Source organism: Microtus oregoni, unplaced genomic scaffold (genome assembly GCF_018167655.1).
Source record: "Microtus oregoni isolate MIOR12 unplaced genomic scaffold, Mior012 000007F_ref0000211, whole genome shotgun sequence".
Taxonomy (NCBI): Eukaryota; Metazoa; Chordata; class Mammalia; order Rodentia; family Cricetidae; genus Microtus; species Microtus oregoni.
The window spans coordinates 39,310,599-39,330,035 of record NW_024543066.1 but is presented as its reverse complement, the minus strand read 5'-3'; the positions used below and the strand labels follow the sequence as shown (position 1 = coordinate 39,330,035).

Here is a 19,437-nt window from a genome sequence, read left to right as displayed (position 1 = left end):
ACATGAAACTGTTTGGAAAAAAAAGTGGACAAAATGCTTGTTCTAGCTGCTCAGTGGGAAGAATGTGTTTTGGATTGGTGTTAACGTTTAGTGATTATTAGGTATTTCTACTTCAGGTACATTTTAAAGCTCTTTTCTAAGGATTATTTAATTCTTACAAGTCTATCATTTTTGAGTACTGTTATTAATCTTTGACAAACATTTTTTATATTTATTTTGTATGCGTGCGTGTGTGGGAGTATGTAGGTCCCACAGTGTTTGTGTGAAGTTTAGTGGACAGTTTGCTGAAGTTGATTCTTTCCTGCAGGGCATGGGTCCTAGGGATTGGACTCAGGTCATCAGACTTGGTGGCAGACACATATATGCCCATTCAGCCATTTTGCTGGTCTTGTAATTTAGAAAACAATACCACGGCAGTTAATTCAAGGCCAAGGCTTGGACCTAGGCAGAACTCTTCACTGCTTGAACTCTCAGTGCTGTAGAGGAGACCAGCTCGTTCTTTCCTTGGGAGCTATTTGGGTTACAGGTTGTAGACATTCTTGATCTTATCCTGCCCTATTTTTTTTTTTTTCACATTCTTCCAAATTGTAACTTGTTTTTGGAATTTCTTTTATTGTCTCCTTACCTTTCTTTCTTGGTGCTGAGGATTGAACCCCAGGCTCTTGGCCACTGAATTATATCCCTAGCCTACTTCATCTTTATTTCTCACTCATTCAAGCAGTACTGTAGAATGTAAACCTCAGGAGTTCAGAGAGCTTTATTTTTTCTTAGATGTATCTATCCTAAGTGTGCTTAGACCAAGTGGGTTTTTTTTTAAGGGAATAACCAGTTAAGATTTGCTGAATGAAGATGGAACATGATTGATTATACATGTTCCATTACATATGAAAACTAAATTGATTGGAAATCAGATTTTTGGAGGATGCCTAGAAATACACAGAGATTTAATCAATTGTTTCAGAAATTTTACTGCTCCATACATCTTGTGTTAGAGGTGTTTGCATTTATCTGTATAACTTATTTTCGTTTTTAAAATCTACTTAGCAAATGAGTGGACTTTTATAGCAAGTTCCTGTTTGCTAAGTTAACTTTTCTCTCTTTAGGTGATGTTTTGCCAGTTATTCATTTGGCGTATACTTAACCATATTAGGTATCACATTGAAATTTTAATCTCCACAAGAGTATTGTAGCAAAAAGATTGATGCCCTCAGTCCTTAGAAGTATAGAGATTGGTAACCAGGCGGTGGTGGTGCATGCCTTTAATCCCAGCACCCTGGAGGCAGAGGCAGACAGATCTGAGTTCCAGATCAGCATCTTCTACAAGAACTAGTTCCAGGGCAGGCTCCAAAGCTACAGAGAAACCCTGTCTCAGAAAACAAACAAAAGTATAGAAATTGTTGCTTACCCGAGGTTAAGTTAGAGTCCGGATGCAGGGGAGTCAAGCTCAGACTTGCATTGATTTGATTTAAAAGCACGTCTTCTCAAACATTTAAAAAATTTTAGGAAAGGGGAAAATGTTGAGTTAAGCAAAGAAAGTAAGATTGTAACAACTACCTTGTTATATGCAAATAAAGAAGCTTAGCTAACCACAATGGCACTCTGAAACTTATGAATACCAGCTACTCTGAAAACCTAGGAGACCATGCTGAGCAACCAAATGAGTCCTTTCTCAAAACAGAAACAATCCAAACAAACTTAACTCTCCTAGAAATTGTGGATGGATACCATACATTGTCCAGGTGTTCGAAAAACTCCTTTCAAGATACTTTTAAGGAATATATTGCTTTGCACATTGCTTCTGTCTTAGTGTTCTGTTCCTGAGAAGAGATGCCATAACCATGACAACTCTTATACAAGAAAGAATTTAATTGTGACTTGCTTAGAGTTTCAGAGATTTATTCCATTATTGTCTTTGTGGGGAACCTGGCAGTGTGCAGGCAGACGCGGTGGTGGAGAAGTTGAAAGTTATTTCTACATCTGAATCCACAAGCAACAGGAAGAGAGTCACTGGGCCTGGATTGGGCTTTTGAAATGTCAAAGCCCACCTCCATAGACCTGCTTCGTCCAACAAGACCACACCTACTCCAACAAGGCAACACTTCCTAATCCTTCTAAGTAGTGATAGTCCCCAGTGACTAAGCATTCAAACCTGTGAACCTCTCGGAGCCGTTCTTAATCAAACTACTACAGGTTCTTTATATATTTTAGGTTTTATCTTTCTATTTTTTTCTGAGTTCTGTACAACTTCAGTGAAAATTTATATTAGTATGATTTGGTAAATTAACACTTTTTTAGTATTGAAATTGAGAAATTAAGAGCTAGATGTGGCGTCCATACCTGTAATTTCAGTACTGAGGAGGTTGAGTCGAGATTGCTGTAAATTTGAGTTCAGCTTCAGTTACAAAGCAAGACCCTGTGTGTATGGGGGTGGGATGAGTGGGGTGGGGGTGGGGTGGTTATAGTGGGAGGTGTAAGCAAAAGGAAACAAAAACCCTAAACACACAAGGAATGTAGAAACTTTGTGACTGTTCCAACTTGCTTTTTCCTAGTATGGGTTTTGAGTGTTATTTTGGGAGAAGGAATTGATTATATGCATATGAAAATGTCTTTGCTTATAGTTATGACTATAAGCAATTAGTCTTTGTAAGATCAAAGTAACTTTTTGAGGTTTTTTTGTGGGTATGTCATTAGTTTATAATATTAGAAAGAATAGAATACTATGAAAAAAATCTGATGAAATTTCCTTCTGAGAAATGTGATCAGAGTATACACATTATGTACATCTTTACACACTACTTGAAACAGGAAGAGAAAGGCATTAAGAGTTTGAGTCTGAACTGTCCCCACATGACCTGAGCCGGTGCAGCATGTTGAAACTAAGAGGTGAGGCTTGGTTGGAGGAAGTAGGGCTGGGGTAGATCCTTAAGTGTATCTTGTTCCTGGCATCTTCCTGTCTGTGTCCTGTGTACTGTGACATGAGCTGCCTTGCCATGTTTTCTCTAATATTGCTTACTGAGTCTTATTGATGCCTTTGAAGATGTTTAGTCACAGCACCAGAAGAGTAACCAATTCACAGAAACCTGAGTTCAATCCATAACACTAGATAAACCCTTAGGTTGTGATGGGGCACACCTGGAATCCCAACACTTGTCTCCTGCTTGCAACCCCAGTACTGAAGGTGGAGGCTTACCTTGAATGAGTAGGACTCTGTATCTAAATAAAGAAATAAATGCACAACTGGAAAGTAGGCATTGTGATCATGTTTTTAATCCTAGCACTCTGGATTTCTGGGAGTTTGAGGACTGCCAGGGTTGCATAGTTTCAGGACAGTCTGAGCTGCAGTGTGTGATCCTGCTTGAAAAACAGACAGACAGACACATACTCACACACAAATAGAAGAATACTAGATATACTTATCTCATTTCTCTTTTTTTAATTATTTTATTTTTATTTTCGAGACAGGGTTTCTCCGTAGCTTTTTGGTTCCTGACCTGGAACTAGCTCTTCTAGACCAGGCTGGCCTCGAACTCCCAGAGATCCACCTGCCTCTGTCTCCCGAGTGCTGGGATTAAAGGCATGCGCCACCACCGCCCGACTACTTATCTCATTTCTATATTTAGCGATCAGTAACTGATAAAAGGGGCTTTTTGGAATGATACTGTGACTTTTAATATTTTCACATGGATATAATACCTAATTTTGTTGAATTTAATGAGTTACAGTAACATTAAACTTGTGTTTTATAGTGTTATGAAGGGATATATATTTAGGCCTAGAAATAGCACCATGGTTTTTAGTTTGAGGCTTTGTTTTACCTGGTTTGGACTTGTAAATTGTTTAATGATTATTCAAGCTGTAGGTTTCTAAGGGTTCAGATTCCTTTAGAGTCTTAGTCTATCTCCTTGCTTGTCTTTGACTATCTCTAAATACTCAGAATATGCATCTTTTGATTCTTTCAGTTACAGTACACTGTTACTGGAGTATCAGTGTAGCTGTAAAAGGTGATGGAGGATAGTAGTCTATGATCATAAAATTAAAATTTCAGTTTTTCAGTGGGCATAAGATGAAATCTAAATTTTGCTGCTCTTTCAACTGTAGCTCACAACATCTGTCTTTTGGGAGGAGAGATATGTGAGGTGGGGTATGTTATAATTTAAAAAACAGCGGGAGAGAGCCCCATCTTGAGACAGGGCTCATGTGGAGGGCTTTTTATTGGAGGAAGGGAATGGGAAAGGGGTGGGGAGGGAGGAGACCTCTGGAGACAGGCAGAGAAGAGAGAGAGGAGGGGGGGAGGGGTCAGGGAGGAGGTGGGCTGGCCGCCTTTTATGAGGGGACATAGCTGTAGTGATGTAGCTGATGACATTGTCAGGACCCTGAGCAGGTCAGAGTACTACCTAAATTCTGGGATTAAAGTCATGTGTCACCATGCCTGGCCTTCATTTTGTCTTCTTGAAGTATTGTGACTGACAATGTTCTTATTCTCCATCCTACTTTTCATCTTCCTGGCCTTTCTGGCCTTCAGCAGAGCTGTCTGCTATCTCAGTTACAGCCTCCTAAATTCTTTAAGCTTCTTCCTGGTTTTATCAGTTCTGCTTGCTTTCTGCCTTGTCTTTACCTCCAGTAGAAATTCTGTTTAAGACTCATTTACAAACTAAATAAAAAATGACTTCACTGAGTGGTGGTGGCTCTTGCCTTTAATCTCTGCGTGTTTGAAGCCAACCTGGTCTACAAAGCAAGTTCCAGGACAGCCCGTTGTTTTGAGAAAAACAAAAACCAAACAAAGAAATTGACATGAATCGCATAACAAATCTGGGGTGTTGCAGATAAAATTGGGCTTGGTTAGGGTAGCAGCTTGATAAATTTGCCCAGATTCCCGTCTTTTCTGCCTTAATCATATCTTTTTTTTTTTTTCTCAGACTGGAGCAATTTTGGGTGTTACTTCTTGTTTGTATTTTAGAGACTTTCACTTGTTGTATCTAGGGAGCTTTCACTTTATTGTCCAGACTGGCCTCAAGGTCGTATTCCTCTTGCCTCACTGTTCTGGGTGGTGGATTTATAGGCGTGTATCACTGTGCCTGGCCCTTGTGTTTTGGATACATGTGTGTTTGTGATTGAACCAGAACCTCCTGCATAATAACCAGACACTACAACTGAGCTATACTCCTACCTCTGTGTTTTTGCTTTTTAAGCCAAATGAAAAGGAAAGTCAGAATCCTGAGTGTGATTGGGCAGAATTAGAATGATTATGAATAAATTATCTCTAAACTTTTTTCTCTTACCAACAGCTTGATACATGAGCTTTAATCAGTCCTCTTTTATTTTTTTTTTTTCAGGCTTATTAGATTTCTTTATTTGCTTCTGATTTTTAAAACTTTCCCTATAAATCTTTCAGTTTTGCTTTTTTTTTTTAAATTTATTTATTTATTAAGGATTTCTGCCTCGTCCCCACAACCGCTTCCCATTTCCCTCCCCCTCCCCCCGATCAAGTCCCCCTCCCTCATCTGCTCGAAGAGCAATCAGGGTTCCCTGACCTGTGGGAAGCCCAAGGACTGCCCACCTCTATCCAGGTCTCGTACGGTGAGCATTCAAACTGCCTAGGCTCCCACAAAGCCAGTACGTGCAGTAGGATCAAAAACCCACTGCAATTGTTCTTGAATTCTCAGTATTCCTCATTGTCCGCTATGTTCAGCTAGTCCGGATTTATCCCATGCTTTTTCAGACCTAGGCCAGCTGGCCTTGGTGAGATCCCAATAGAACATCCCCATTGTCTTAGTGTGTGGGTGCACCCCTTGTGGTCCTGAGTTCCTTACTCGTGCTCCGTCTCCTTCTGCTCCTGATTTGGACCTTGAGATTTCTGTCCGGTGCTCCCGTGTGGGTCTCTGTCTCTGTCTCCTTTCATCGCCTGATGAAGGTTAATATTCCTGATGATGCCTATGTGTTTGTCTTTGGATTCGCCTTATTTAGCTTCTCTAGGAACATGAATTATAAGCTCAATGTCCTTTATTTATGGCTAGAAACCAAATATGAGTGAGTACATCCCATGTTCCTCTTTTTGGGTCTGGCTTACCTCACTCAGGATAGTGTTTTCTATTTCCATCCATTTGTATGCAAAATTCAAGAAGTCCTTGTTTTTTACTGCTGAGTAATACTCTAATATGTATATATTCCATACTTTCTTCATCCATTCTTCCGTTGAAGGGCATCTAGGTTGTTTCCAGGTTCTGGCTATTACAAACAATGCTGCCATGAACATAGTTGAGCATATACTTTTGTTGTATGATAGGGCCTCTCTTGGGTATATTCCCAAGAGTGGTATTGCTGGATCCAGGGGTAGGTTGATCCCGAATTTCCTGAGAAACCGAAACACTGCTTTCCAGAGTGGTTGCACAAGTTTGCATTCCCACCAGCAATGGGTGAGTGTACCCCTTTCTCCACAACCTCTCCAGCAAAGGCTATCATTGGTGTTTTTTATTTTAGCCATTCTGACAGGTGTAAGGTGGTATCTTAAAGTTGCTAACATTAAATTAAACGGAGAAAAACTCAAAGCCATCCCATTAAAATCAGGAACACGACAAGGATGTCCACTCTCTCCATACCTCTTCAATATAGTGCTTGAAATTCTAGCAATAGCAATAAGACAACATAAGGAGATCAAGGGGATTCGTATTGGAAAGGAAGAAGTTAAGCTTTCGTTATTTGCAGATGATATGATAGTGTACATAAGCGACCCCAAAAATTCTACCAAAGAACTCCTACAGCTGATAAACAGCTTTAGTAATGTGGCAGGATACAAGATCAACTCCAAAAAATCAGTTGCGTTCCTATACACTAAGGATAAGGAAGCAGAGAGGGAAATCAGAGAAGCATCACCTTTCACGATAGCCACAAATAGCATAAAATACCTTGGGGTAACCCTGACCAAGGAAGTGAAAGATCTACTTGACAAGAACTATAAGTCTTTGAAGAAAGAAATTGAAGAAGACACCAGAAAATGGAAAGACCTCCCTTGCTCTTGGATTGGAAGGATCAACATAGTAAAAATGGCAATTCTACCAAAAGCAATCTATAGATTCAATGCAATCCCCATCAAAATCCCATCAAAATTCTTCACAGATCTGGAGAAGACAATAATTAACTTTATATGGAAAAACAAAAAACCCAGGATAGTCAGTCCTCTTTTAAACAAGATTTCCCAGATGACTTGGTTAGACTTCGTGCTTGAGAAACTCAGATAGAGACTAGTCAATATCTAACCTGGCCTGCGAGAAACTTTGTAAAGCTCAGGGTTTCAGATTATCTAAATAAAATTAAGGATCTGTAAGAAATTGGAGGGTTAGTGGTGGCTGCTGTTGTTTTGAAGTGTTCCTTTTTAATATTTTTTGTTGAATGTTTATTTTTTCTTATGGTTGTAGGTGGAAGAAAATATGGCTATAGCTGGTAATCTGCCATCTTGTATAAGGAATCTGTTCTGCTTTTTAAAATTGACCTTTAAGTGGGCGGTAGTGGGGCGGTGGTGGTACATGTGTTTAATCCCAGCATTCAGGAGGCAGAGGCAGGCAGATCTCCGTGAGTTCAAGGGCAGCCTGGTCTATAAGAGCTAGTGTCTCAGTGAGACTACAGTGAGGATATTCACAGGGTTGGGTTCTCACCAGGGGTTTTGTGGATGGATTGTTTCTAAGCTCCTGTGATTGTTCCCATCATTCCCAAGTCTTTTGCCTTATACAACTTAAACCATTTTTATCAGTCTATTTTTTTTTTGTCTTGTGACTTTATCACCTTTACTCTATACTGACCGTCTTGCTTCCTCTCCATTTGGCTGCATCTCTGCCCTTCTTCCCAGTGTCCTCTCCGCTCTGAAAATCCTGCCAGCTATTGGCTGTTGGTCTTTTTATTAGAGCAGTCCAAGTGACAAATCTTCATAGAGTACAAAAAAGATTATTCTACAGTAGTGTACTATATTCTATATTTAGATGATTAAGGACTTTCCTGTGGTGTGACAAGCCTTTTCTTTGCAGTATTAGTTGTTGTTACACAGATTCTGTAGCTGAAAGATTGTTAATACGGTTTATAGTAATTTTGTAAATTAGATTTTAGACATTTTTTCTCCTTTTTTAGTTGACTATATGGTGGAGTATGACTATGATGCTGTACATGATGATGAATTAAGTATTCGAGTTGGGGAGATCATCAGAAATGTGAAAAAACTACAGGAAGAAGGATGGCTGGAAGGAGAACTAAATGGGAGAAGAGGGATGTTCCCTGATAACTTCGTTAAGGTAAATATTTTCAGTTTAATTTCTTGCTTTTGCTTCACAGTATTAACTCTGTATGTCAAATGGATACATATGTTTGAAATGAAAATACTTTAAAGCTATCCTTGACATTTAGAAAAGCACAGGTACAGATACATCTGTAATAGATTTTACTATTGGTAGCCTGCTGTACAGTAATGCTGTGTGTGTGTATGTGTATCTTTGTGTTTGTTTATGGTTGTATGCATGTATCTACCAGCCTATCTTTTCCTTTTTTTTAAAACCATAGATAATAGTTTTTTGTTGGGTTGCACTTTGAGGTGGTGTCTTTGACTTGTCCCACAAGTCTTCCATTTTTTTGTTTTGTTTTTTGTTGCTTTTCTATAAGATTTATTAGATATATCTTTGCAAATATTTTTTGTGGCATATTTTCTTATTTTAATATATTTCCACCCCTCTTCCTCTTTGTGTGTGTGTGTAAAAGGTACACAGAATTTATTAGAGTAGAGGGCATAGCACATTTGGAAGGGCTGACCTTGGACATTGATGCAAGAGACCACTGCAGCAATGATGAGAATGGACAGTGTCCAAGGAGAGTATTGTACTAATAATTGGAGCGGTGGGGCTGCGTCCCCAGCACCCCAGCTGCCTGCTAGCTTATGCCCGAAATAACAACACACAAACTGTATTCATTTAAACACTGCTTGGCCCATTTCTATCTAGCCTCTTCTAGGCTATTTCTCACATATTAATTTAGCCCATTTCTAATCATCTGTGTGTAGCACCCCAAGGTGCGCTTACCGGGAAGATTCTAGCCTATGTCTATCCTGGGTCGGAGCTTATTCGTGTGCGTCTGGCTGGGCGAGGGGAGCATGGCGTCTCTCTGAGGTGTCTGCCCCCAAGAGGAGAGCTGTCGAGTCTGAGCTCACTTCCTCTTCCTCCCAGCATTCTGTTCTGTTTACTCCTCCCACCTATGTTTTAACCTATGAGGCCAAGCAGTTTCTTTATTACTTAACCAATGACCTTCCTCCATCATGTATGTGTCCATCTATATTTTAGGCAGACTTTATACCATCTCTAAAATTTCTATGGCAGACAGCTTTCCCAAGGAATATTTTCGTGTTTGAGTGATTAACAGATGCCCCCCCCCCCCTTTATTTTGCGATGGGGTTTTGCTATGTAGCCCTGGGTGGCCTTGAAATCACAAATCTGCCTGCCCCTGCCTCACTCCCTATTTCCAGGATTTAAAGGCTTGCCACCGTGCTTGGTTAAATTGACTATTGTATTTGAGATTAGGTCTCACTTTGTAGCTCTGGTTGACCTTGAATTCACTATGTAGACCAGTCTAGACTTGAACTCATAGAGATCCACCTGCCTCTGCCTCCTTAATGCTGTAATGGATTGACTGAGGAAGGGACAATGGTGTGAGCTTATATATAACTTGAAAGCCTTCATTGAGGTAGTAATCTCAGTACTTAGTTTTATCATCTTCTGTTTTCACCAGGGACCACTGCTGTTTCAGATCCCATTTATTTGACCAGTAATTGTAGTACTGCAGTTTAGTACTTGGCTGTATAGGCTGCTGATTATGAGGGAGTGGTCCATCCTTAGTGACATCTAAACCTGCTAATATCTAACTAGCTACAATCTTTCCTCAAGAGGTGAGACCCAGGCTAGTGAGATGGTGTAGTGGTTAAAAGTGCTTCTTGTAGAAGCCTGACAACCTGGGTTTGATCCTTGAACCCATGTTTTTTTTTTTAAATGGATTAGGTTGCTTGTATCAGGGAAATGGGACGTGGAGGTAGGGGAATTGCCTGGAAAGTTGTGGGCAGAACAGCCAGCCTGTCAGTAACAAGAGAGACCCTACCTCTGCCGGGGAAAAAAGAGAGAACCGACTCATGGAAGTTGTCCCCTGACCTCCATGACATCATGCATGTGTGCACACACACTCTAATAGTAGTAATGGGAATAAAGGATCCGAGACCTCAGAATAACTGGAGATGTGAATCATCTTGATCTGGCTACTTCTGGCTGAAGTGAGGCATACAAGAGTATAGAGATTTCAGTCTTGCTAACTTAGACCTTGAACAGCAGTCAAGGTCACACCCAGATATATGGAGTTTGACCACTGCAGAGGAACTGAGACTTCTAGGTTTACCTGAGGCTTCATCTCATTTGTTGTGATTATTTTGTTGGAGGCCATCTCATTCAGGGGCTGCATCAAGGGCTCTCTTCTGAGAGTCTTTTGATCCTGAGGGCAGTAAACCCTCTAGCATCATGTCATATTGAGGACAAGAAGTCTTAGTAGTACACCCAGTATTTGGGCATTTATCTTCAGTGATCTGAATGCTTACAGTTTTAACATTGATGTATCAGTGTGTGTCCCCTTATAGAGAGTCAGTGGAAGATCTTGTTAACCAATATAGCTACGAGAAGTTCTGTATGCCCTTCATTCCCATAGTCTCTCCCTGTCTTATATATTAACCTCCTTTTGTCCTAAATTTTCTTCTTGTAGGTGCTGGTTATAGAAACAGAATTTACTATCTTCTGTAGGTTATTAATAGTGATCTCAGATCTCACTGGTAGTATTTGTAATTATGTTCTAATGCCAAGGGCAGACTGAGTAAGAAAAATCTGTCTCGAAAAGAATTTAGCCTTCAAAGGACTGGAGATTTCTTGGGAATGTGCTTCTTAAGGTTTTCTAAAACAGTAGTAGGTTTTCATTAGTTAGTAATTGTTGGTTATTGGTTATATTTCTCTACTATCTAAAATTGTCTGGTTATACCGTATAATTCTGGGTGATTTTTTTTTTGAAAATTTAAATTTCACTTATTTATTTAATTTACTGTTTTTTGAGGCAAGGTTTCTCTGTGTAGCCATGGCTGTCCTCGAACTCACTCTGTAGATCAGGCTGCCCTGCTTCTGCCTTTTGAGTTCTGGGACCAAAGGTCAGAGCCACCATTGCCCAACTTAAATTTCACTTTTATTTATGTGTACATGTGTGTGTGTATGAAGTCCCCACGGAGGTCAGATGAGGGAGTCAGATCCCTGGGGAGCTGATAATTGATAGCCCTACCTGATTTGGGTGCTAGGAACTAAACTGAAGAGCAGGAAACATTTACATTGACATATCTCTCCAGCAGTAAATCACAAAGGAGGTATGAAAGTTTCTCAGTCAAGTTAACTTCTGTCAAGGCTTTGGGTTCAAATGTATCCAAATTATGAAGGATACATCTCAGAAGAATCAATAGCAACTGAAGAATTATCCACTTAAATACAGGAGATCATAAAGAAGACATCCTTTTTTTTTTTTTTTTTTTTTAGCCTTACCAAAATAAAGTGAACAACTGGGGCATTGTCTTATTTGCTTCTAAATCTAAGAATCAGATATAGCATGTATTACCCTATTCTGGAATTGCTCCTAACTGGTGGGAATCAAGTTTTACCTTTATAATTTTTGTACATAGTGAAGGTATGATTGCCTCTCTCAGATATGGTATGATTTTTTCTTCCTATAATACTCTGGAGAGTTATGGAGAAAATGTAAAAAGAAATAGTTGCTTATCCTGGCTACAGTGTATTGAAGGCTTACGTCCACAAGGGCCCCTTAAGCTAGTATATTATGAAAAATTAGCTGGATGGTGGTGGCATATACCTTTATTCCCAGAACTCAGAAGGCAGAGGCAGGTGGGTCTCTGAGTTCAAGACCAGCCTGGTTTATAGAGTGAGTTCCAGTACAGTCGGGACTGTTACACAGAGAGACCCTGTCTCAAAAAACAACAATAAAAGGAAATCAGAAGAAGCTACTGTTTGTGTCTGGTGTTAGTGCTTTAATCTAGGTGGTGATGGAACACACCTTTAATCCCAGCACTCAGGAGACAGAGGCAGGTGGATCTCTGTGAGTTCGAAGCCAGCATGGTGTATAGAGTGAGTTCCAGTACTGGCTTCATAGCTACTGAGAAACCCTGTCTCGGACCCCCCCCCCCCCAAAAAAAAATAAACAAACCAAAAAAACTAAGGTGCTTTAATCTGATAGGAAACTCATGGCAGTAGGGACACCCAAAATTTTATGAGTATAAGCCACTCCATTTTGAAAAAGGCGTCTAAGTTTGATTATATGTATATAGCAGGTGACAGAAGTGCAAGTGGACCAAGATTGAGTGACCTCAGACATATAGTCCTGTAAACAGGAAAGTGAGATTCCGTAGCTAAGAGAAGTGTATACATTGAGGAAACCTGTAAGTATAACAGATCAGGGAATCCCATGATCTCAACCCTAGTAGGGAAGTCTATGACGTAACTATGATGATGAAGAAGGAAGAAGAAGAAATTCAGTTGCAACTTGATGGGAACACTAAAATATGTATCAGGATCTTGCCTTGGATTTTTCATTAGCTCCCTAGTCCCTGTGATCTCTGTTGAAAGAATTCAGACAAGACACATGTAGTGCAGACAAAAGCTAGAGTTGACTGAAGTTTGAAGTGGAGCTCTATTATTGGGTAATTCTGTGTTTAAGAATTATCCACTTAAATACAGGAGATCATAAAGAAGACATCCTTCTTTTGAGACTGTTGCTTAGTGAATGGCAGCGCCATCTGAGAGTTGTTCAAGTCTGGAATTTGGGTGTCTTCTGAAGCTAATGAATTTTCAAGATTCTTAGTATTTTGAATATTTTCTGAACCTTTCAAACTTTGTTCTGTCATTGACTCAGGGAACATTCATCTTCAGTTGTACCTACTTGCTGTAAGCTTGTTATACTGCACGTGCTGATCTCTTGCATTGTGAAAATGTCCCACATTCTTTGTAGTATATTTCAGAGCCTTGTATCGTCAACCTTCCAACCTCGTTCTTAGTCTTTATGACTCTTAAGAACTCTTCATATTCATGCTTCAGCTATATGTAGTGTCACCTTTGTTTCTCAGAAGTTTTGTTCTGTTTTGTCTTCCAGTCAGGTTGTCCATATTCTATCTTTTATGTTCCTTCCCTGTGCCTTGTTGCCTGTTACTCACTTGTCACAGTAGAGTCAGTTCTAGCCTCCAACTGTGTGTGAGAGCTAAATTTAGGTTGTCAGGCTTGGTGGTTGGTGCCTTTACCCACTGAGTCATCTCATCAGCCCTGAGGTTACTTTGTGAAGTTACCCTGATTTGCCTTTCCATTGATAAATTTATGTTAGGTAAACTAAAGTTTGTCATTTTGGATGGTGGGACAGAGGGTGATGGTGGACTGAGGCCACCTCTAGAGCTGCTTTTCTTTTTTTTTTTTTTTTTTTTTTTTGTTTTTCGAGACAGGGTTTCTCTGTGGCTTTGGAGCCTGTCCTGGAACTAGCTCTTGTAGACCAGGCTGGTCTCGAACTCACAGAGATCCGCCTGCCTCTGCCTCCCGAGTGCTGGGATTAAAGGCGTGCGCCACCACCGCCCGGCTAGAGCTGCTTTTCATATGGAGCTTTTAGTCATTGAACATGGCATGACTTCATGTTTATGTGGTCTTTTGTTTCTTCTAGTAAAATTCAATGCTCTTTCCCAAGATGATTCTTTTGGTTTTTCAAGATAGAGCTTCTTTATGTAACCATGGCTGTCCTGAAACTTGCTCTACCAGGCTGACCTCAAACTTAAGAGATTCGCCTGCCTCTGCCTCCTGAGTGCTGGGGTGTGCTACCACCACCTGGCATTCATTTTATTATACCTGTGAATTAGAGCAGGGAGCCATAAAGTTAAAACCTGTAAGGTAGAATCTACATGTCACTGGCTTGTACAAGACCTATGTTGTAAGGTTACTGGCTAAGATTTTTATGATTGGATGAGGGAAAATTAAGAGAATGTTAAATTATGTGTAAAATATGTGAAAATTAAAAGACGCTCCCTCCCCATTCCCCTGTATTCTTGGAAATAGAGTCTCACATAGTCTGGGTTTAGTTATTTAGGTATGTAACTGCATTTGAATTACATAAAACAGAACTGATATTAGAAAGAAATTGTATGGCCTGGTAGCCATAAACATTTAGTATATAGTGCTTTGTAGAAAGAAGTTGTACACTCTGGACTTAAAACTATTGTGTTACTTGTTTATGTGTTTCAGGATTTTCTTGTGTACGTTAGTGAGGGTAGGTTGAAACTCTCCTTTACCCTTTCTCCAGTTTCAATAAGATGTAAATTTATACTATGCCATGCTTGGCAAATGATCTGCATTCTTCAGCTTAAAAATGAGTTATGTCATGATTTATTTAGTAATCATTGTAGCTATGTCTTGACATCTTAATATTGGAGAAGCAAAAAGTAGGGAAGCTAAGGTGGAAGGATTGCTGTGTATTCTAGGCTAGCCTTGGCTACATTAAAAGATACAGAAATATGTCTAAGAATGTAAATTGGTTAAGACACACCTAAGTATCTTTCTCTTTTACCGATTTCCCTTTTTATAGGAAATTAAGCGAGAGACGGAACCCAAGGATAACAATTTGCCCATCAAACGGGAAAGGCATGGAAATGTAGCCAGTCTTGTACAGCGAATCAGCACTTACGGACTTCCAGCTGGAGGAATTCAGCCACATCCACAAACCAAAACCCTTAAGAAGAGTATGTAAACAATTCCTTTCCTACTTAGTTATGACTGCTCATAAATTCAGGGAGATGTGTTCAGTCTTCTACAGCCAACTGCAGTAACTAATTTACTCTCTTGAACTGATGATTGGCACACATAGTTTTTGTACTTGCTCACGTTGAGTCAGTAACACTGATAATCCAGCATGAGTAAGCTGATAACCAAATACAGGAACTGAAAATGAAGATACCGTGCTTATCTCGTACTGTCTCTGAATGATTGACACATTGATTGTATTTAATAGTACTTACTAATTGTTGAGGTATCTGCTAATCTGAAATGTCTTGATAAGTTTTTTTCTTTTTCGTTTGAAATAGTGTCTTTCCCGGTATTTTTTGTTGACTTCATATGTGATTCTCCTGCTCTGGAAAGTTTTTTGTTTATAAATAAGTTAGGGGAAAAAATTGACCAAGAAAGAGTACCATATTTTATTGGAAGAAATTTTTTTTATTCATTATGTGTGTGGATGTTGAGTGCGGAGGCCAGGGGACATGTTGTAGAGTTGGTTCTCTCCCAGTTTTATATGGGTTGTAGGGATTGAGCCCAGGGTGCCAGGCTTGAGCAACAAGCACTATTAGTCACTGAATTATCTTCCCAGTCCTGCATATCTTATGTTTTGTTTTATTTTTGAGGTTGTCATTTAATTGCAACATTTCTCCCTTCCCTTTCTTGCTCCAAACCCTTCCATATACCCCTCCCGATTCCTTCAAATTCATGGTCTCTTTTTTCATTAATTGTTATTGCATGCATGTATGTATTTGCTTGTACATACATATTGCTAAATAGAACCTGCAGAGTTCACATAATACTACTTGTATGTATATTTTCAGGTCTGACCATTTGATACTAGAAAACCTATTAGTGTGTTCTTCGCTGGGGAGGACTACCTCTCCTGCTCCCAGAATTACTCAGTTGCCTGAGTAATTTGTGTAGGCTTGAGGCCACATGGGGTTTTTCCGATCTAGTTTGGCATGTTTGTTAGTATAATTCTTGTACAGCTAATGTTTAGGTGGTCATATTGATGAGACTTCATGTGTTCTGATATTAGTAGGTGACAGAGTCTCCCAGTGAATTCCCTAATTCTAATTGGCTCTTATAATCTTCTTGTCTTCTATTCTGCAATGTTTCCAGAGCCTTAGGTTCTGGAGTGGTTTATATATGAATCCATTGGGAGTGGGCTCCACAACTCTGTGTTTTGTTTGGTTGTGGTTTTCTGTAGTGGTCTTCATCTGTTGCAAAGAAGATTCCTTGATGAAAGGTGAAGATCACACTTACCTGTGGGTATTAAGACAGATGTTTATAGATTGTTGTTAGGGATTATGATTGTTTAGTAAATTCGTGGTTGTAGATCTCTTCCAAAAACCATGGTTTCATTAGTACTGAATAGTTAGGTTTTCAGTACCAGGCATAGTAATCCTCTAACTGAATGGGTTGTAAGTCCTTAGAAAGCTGTTGGTTGCCACCAAGGTATATGTGCCATTACTGTGTCCATAGGATTATTGTGCCAATGTACTTTAAATTTTAGAAACTTGATCTCTTTTATGACATCAGCTCATTTAAATTTACTTGAGTTTTTTTTTTTAAACTTCAGTTAGGAAAAGAGAGGCAACAATGCCAGTTACAAATATGAAGCATTAAACATGTACAAACAATTACAGTCTTTATGACAATGAATACTAAAGGTTTTGTTATTTTAAAAATCCCATTAAACTCCATGTGGGACAGTTCAGTTTATTGGTATTTTTAAAAGTGCATATTATGCATAATCTTTTTTTTTTTTTTTTGAGACAGGGTTCTCTGTGTAATACTTGACTGTTCTAGAACTTATTTCATAGACCAGGCTGGCCTTGAACTCACAGAGATCCACTTTTGCCTCCCAAGTGCTGGCATTAAAGGTGTGTGCCCCCACTGCCTGGCAAAAATACATATTCTTCCATCCATCCATCCATCCATCCATCCATCCATCCATCTATCCTGTGTGTGTGAGCCATAGTGTGTATGTAGTCAGACAGCAATTGTAGGAGTTGGTTTTTCTCTTTCCATTAGATGGATTCTGTAGATCAAGTTCAAGTTGTAGGGCTTGAAGGTATGTGCCTTTACCTGATGAGTCATTTTTGCCAGACCACAATTGTTTAAACACTCTTACCTGAGATTATTACGATTATTGTATCTTTGAAATTTTGGTCTGTAACTCCCTGTGGTATTAAATGATTGGTAATAAGGAAGTTTACCCTTTGAACTGTAAATGTAAGGGCGTTACTAGTTTTCATATAGGCCCCCTATTGTCACAGTGTATTATTTTCCATGTCAGTATAGCACAGGGTTATATCAGAAAACATTTTGTGAAGAAAAAGTGTTTGTTTGTTTTTTTGAGGCAGGGTTTCTCTGTGTAGCTCTGGCTGTCCTGGAACTTGTTCCGTAGACCAGGCTGGCCTTGAACTCAGAGATCTGCCTGCTTTTTTTAACCAGTTCCTGGGATTAAAAGTATGTGCCGCCCTTGCTGGCTCAATGAAGTTTTCTTGATACTAAGACCAATTAAAGTTTTTTTTTTTAAACTTTTTTTATTCTTTGTGTTCCAGAAAATGTGATAGTCAAGTAATATTTGTCCATCCCCGTCCTACTTTCAACTGGACGGTCTTAGCCATTTTAGTGGTCCTGGACTGCACTTTGTGGAGACTAGCCACGTAGTAGAGATGTACAGCACAGAGTTGCACCTTTGTATGCAAAGAGACAACATATGAGCTGAGAACTAATATCTTCAACTGCAGGCGTGAAGCAGAGACATTTAACTGGAATTGGGTGAGCCCTTACCCCCAACATGCTTCCTGCAGTAAGGCCACACCTCCCAAACCTACCCAAATAGTACCATGTGCTAGAAACCAATTCTTCAAATACTCAAGCCTAGGGGGTAGTTCTCATTCAAACTACCATAGTTTCTCTCAGTTTTGGTATAAATAATAGAGAAAGAGTACATACACACAACACAGGTGAAATCTATGTCCAGAAAAACTTCTGGACACATGTGACCTACTAAAATTCAAGAAAATATAAAAAAGAAATCCAGGTAATTTACCAACGAAGAAAAAAGCTTGGGACCAGAAGAGGCTGCACTGTTAAATGTAACCAAACATTTAAAGAAATAACACCAATTTTTCTCAAGCAATTCCATATAATTGAGAGGGAGGGAACCCTTCCAGTTTGATTCTGTAAGGTCAACGTTATTTTGGTCCCAAAAGCCAACAGAGCAAAACAAAGAAGAAATACTCCCCAATGTCTTTGAATGCAAAATTATGCAAAATTCTAGCAAATTCAATTTAACAGGCGTGCCACAGATTGCACGGCAAGTTTCCTTCCAAAGATGCAAAGATGTTTTTATCTTCTACAAATCAATAAGCATAAATAGAATGAGAGACAAAAATCATATTATCATCCCAATAGATGGAGAGGAAACATTGGCTAAAACTCAGCATCCCTTCATGGTCTGCACAAGTTAGGTACAGAAGACTCATACCACATTGTGCTGCAGGCTATATTCATAGTCTGTATTGAATGTGAAAGACTGGAAGCATTTCCTGTAAGGTCAGGAACAGGTCAAGGGTGATAAGACGTTCGTGGTCAGGGATGGAGGGCTTTTCATGTTTTTTTGTATATATAGTGATAGAAGTGTAGCTAGAGCTATTAGGTTAGAGAGAGAGAGAGAAATACCAGACATATGAGCAAGAAAGGAGAAAGTCAGATTATCCTTGCTTTCATATTATGACATAGAAAAATCTAGAGAAAAAGCAAGACAACATACAAAAATTAGTAATTCTGTAATTCAGTAGTTGGGGGTGGATCAGAAGTTTAAGGTTATTTTTGACTAGGAAGCAAGTTGGAGGGTATTGTAGGACACATGAGACCCTGCCAAGTCTGATAGCCTGAGGCTGATATTTGAGACTCACACAGTAGGAGAAATGACTTCCATATGTTGTCACATGCATTCTATAGCACCCCCTTCCATACATAAAAAGTAAAGAAAAATGCTTAGTATGCAAAACTATATCATACCAAAGTAATTCAAAACTATAGCAAGTTACCATTTTATCCTATTTATAATGTCTGTTACAAAAACCATGAAAACATGGAAAAAAGGAGGATGTGTACACTGTTAGTGTTATGTGAATTAGTCCAGCTGTTTTGAGAGTGGCAGTTTCTCAAATAACTAAAAATAATCCCAACACTGAGAGGCAGAAACAGGAGGATCCTGAGGTCAAGGTAAATCTGGATTTCAACTAGTAACCTGTCACAGACAGTAAATAATAGTACCATAAATCCAGCTATATTCTTAGACAGTGTATCTGAAAGAATGGAAACAGCTGTGCAAAAATAAATACACTTGTATTTAAGCAGCACCATTCCCAATAGCGAAGTTACATACTTCCCAGGGTAAGTGGGATAAAGATAATAACACATTAACCATATAATGGTATATTATTTGATCCAAAATAAGAATGAAATCCTAGCTGGGCAGTGATGGCACACGTCTTTAATCCCAGCACTCAGCAGGCAGAGGCAGGCAGATCTCTGTGAGTTCGAGGCCAGCCTGATCTAC

The 19,437-nt window shown here is 39.3% G+C and overlaps 1 protein-coding gene across 1 annotated transcript in view; it reads left to right on the top strand.

Annotated features, from left to right (window-relative positions):
• LOC121450520 (CD2 associated protein) overlaps window positions 1–19,437 on the top strand; it is an 81,976-nt gene that overhangs the window by 18,570 nt on the left and 43,969 nt on the right. Inside the window, exons 2-3 of the mRNA XM_041655480.1 lie at window positions 8,116–8,276; window positions 14,668–14,821. Of these exons, the coding sequence (XP_041511414.1) occupies window positions 8,116–8,276; window positions 14,668–14,821 (315 nt within the window). The remainder of the gene's footprint in view (window positions 1–8,115; window positions 8,277–14,667; window positions 14,822–19,437) is intronic.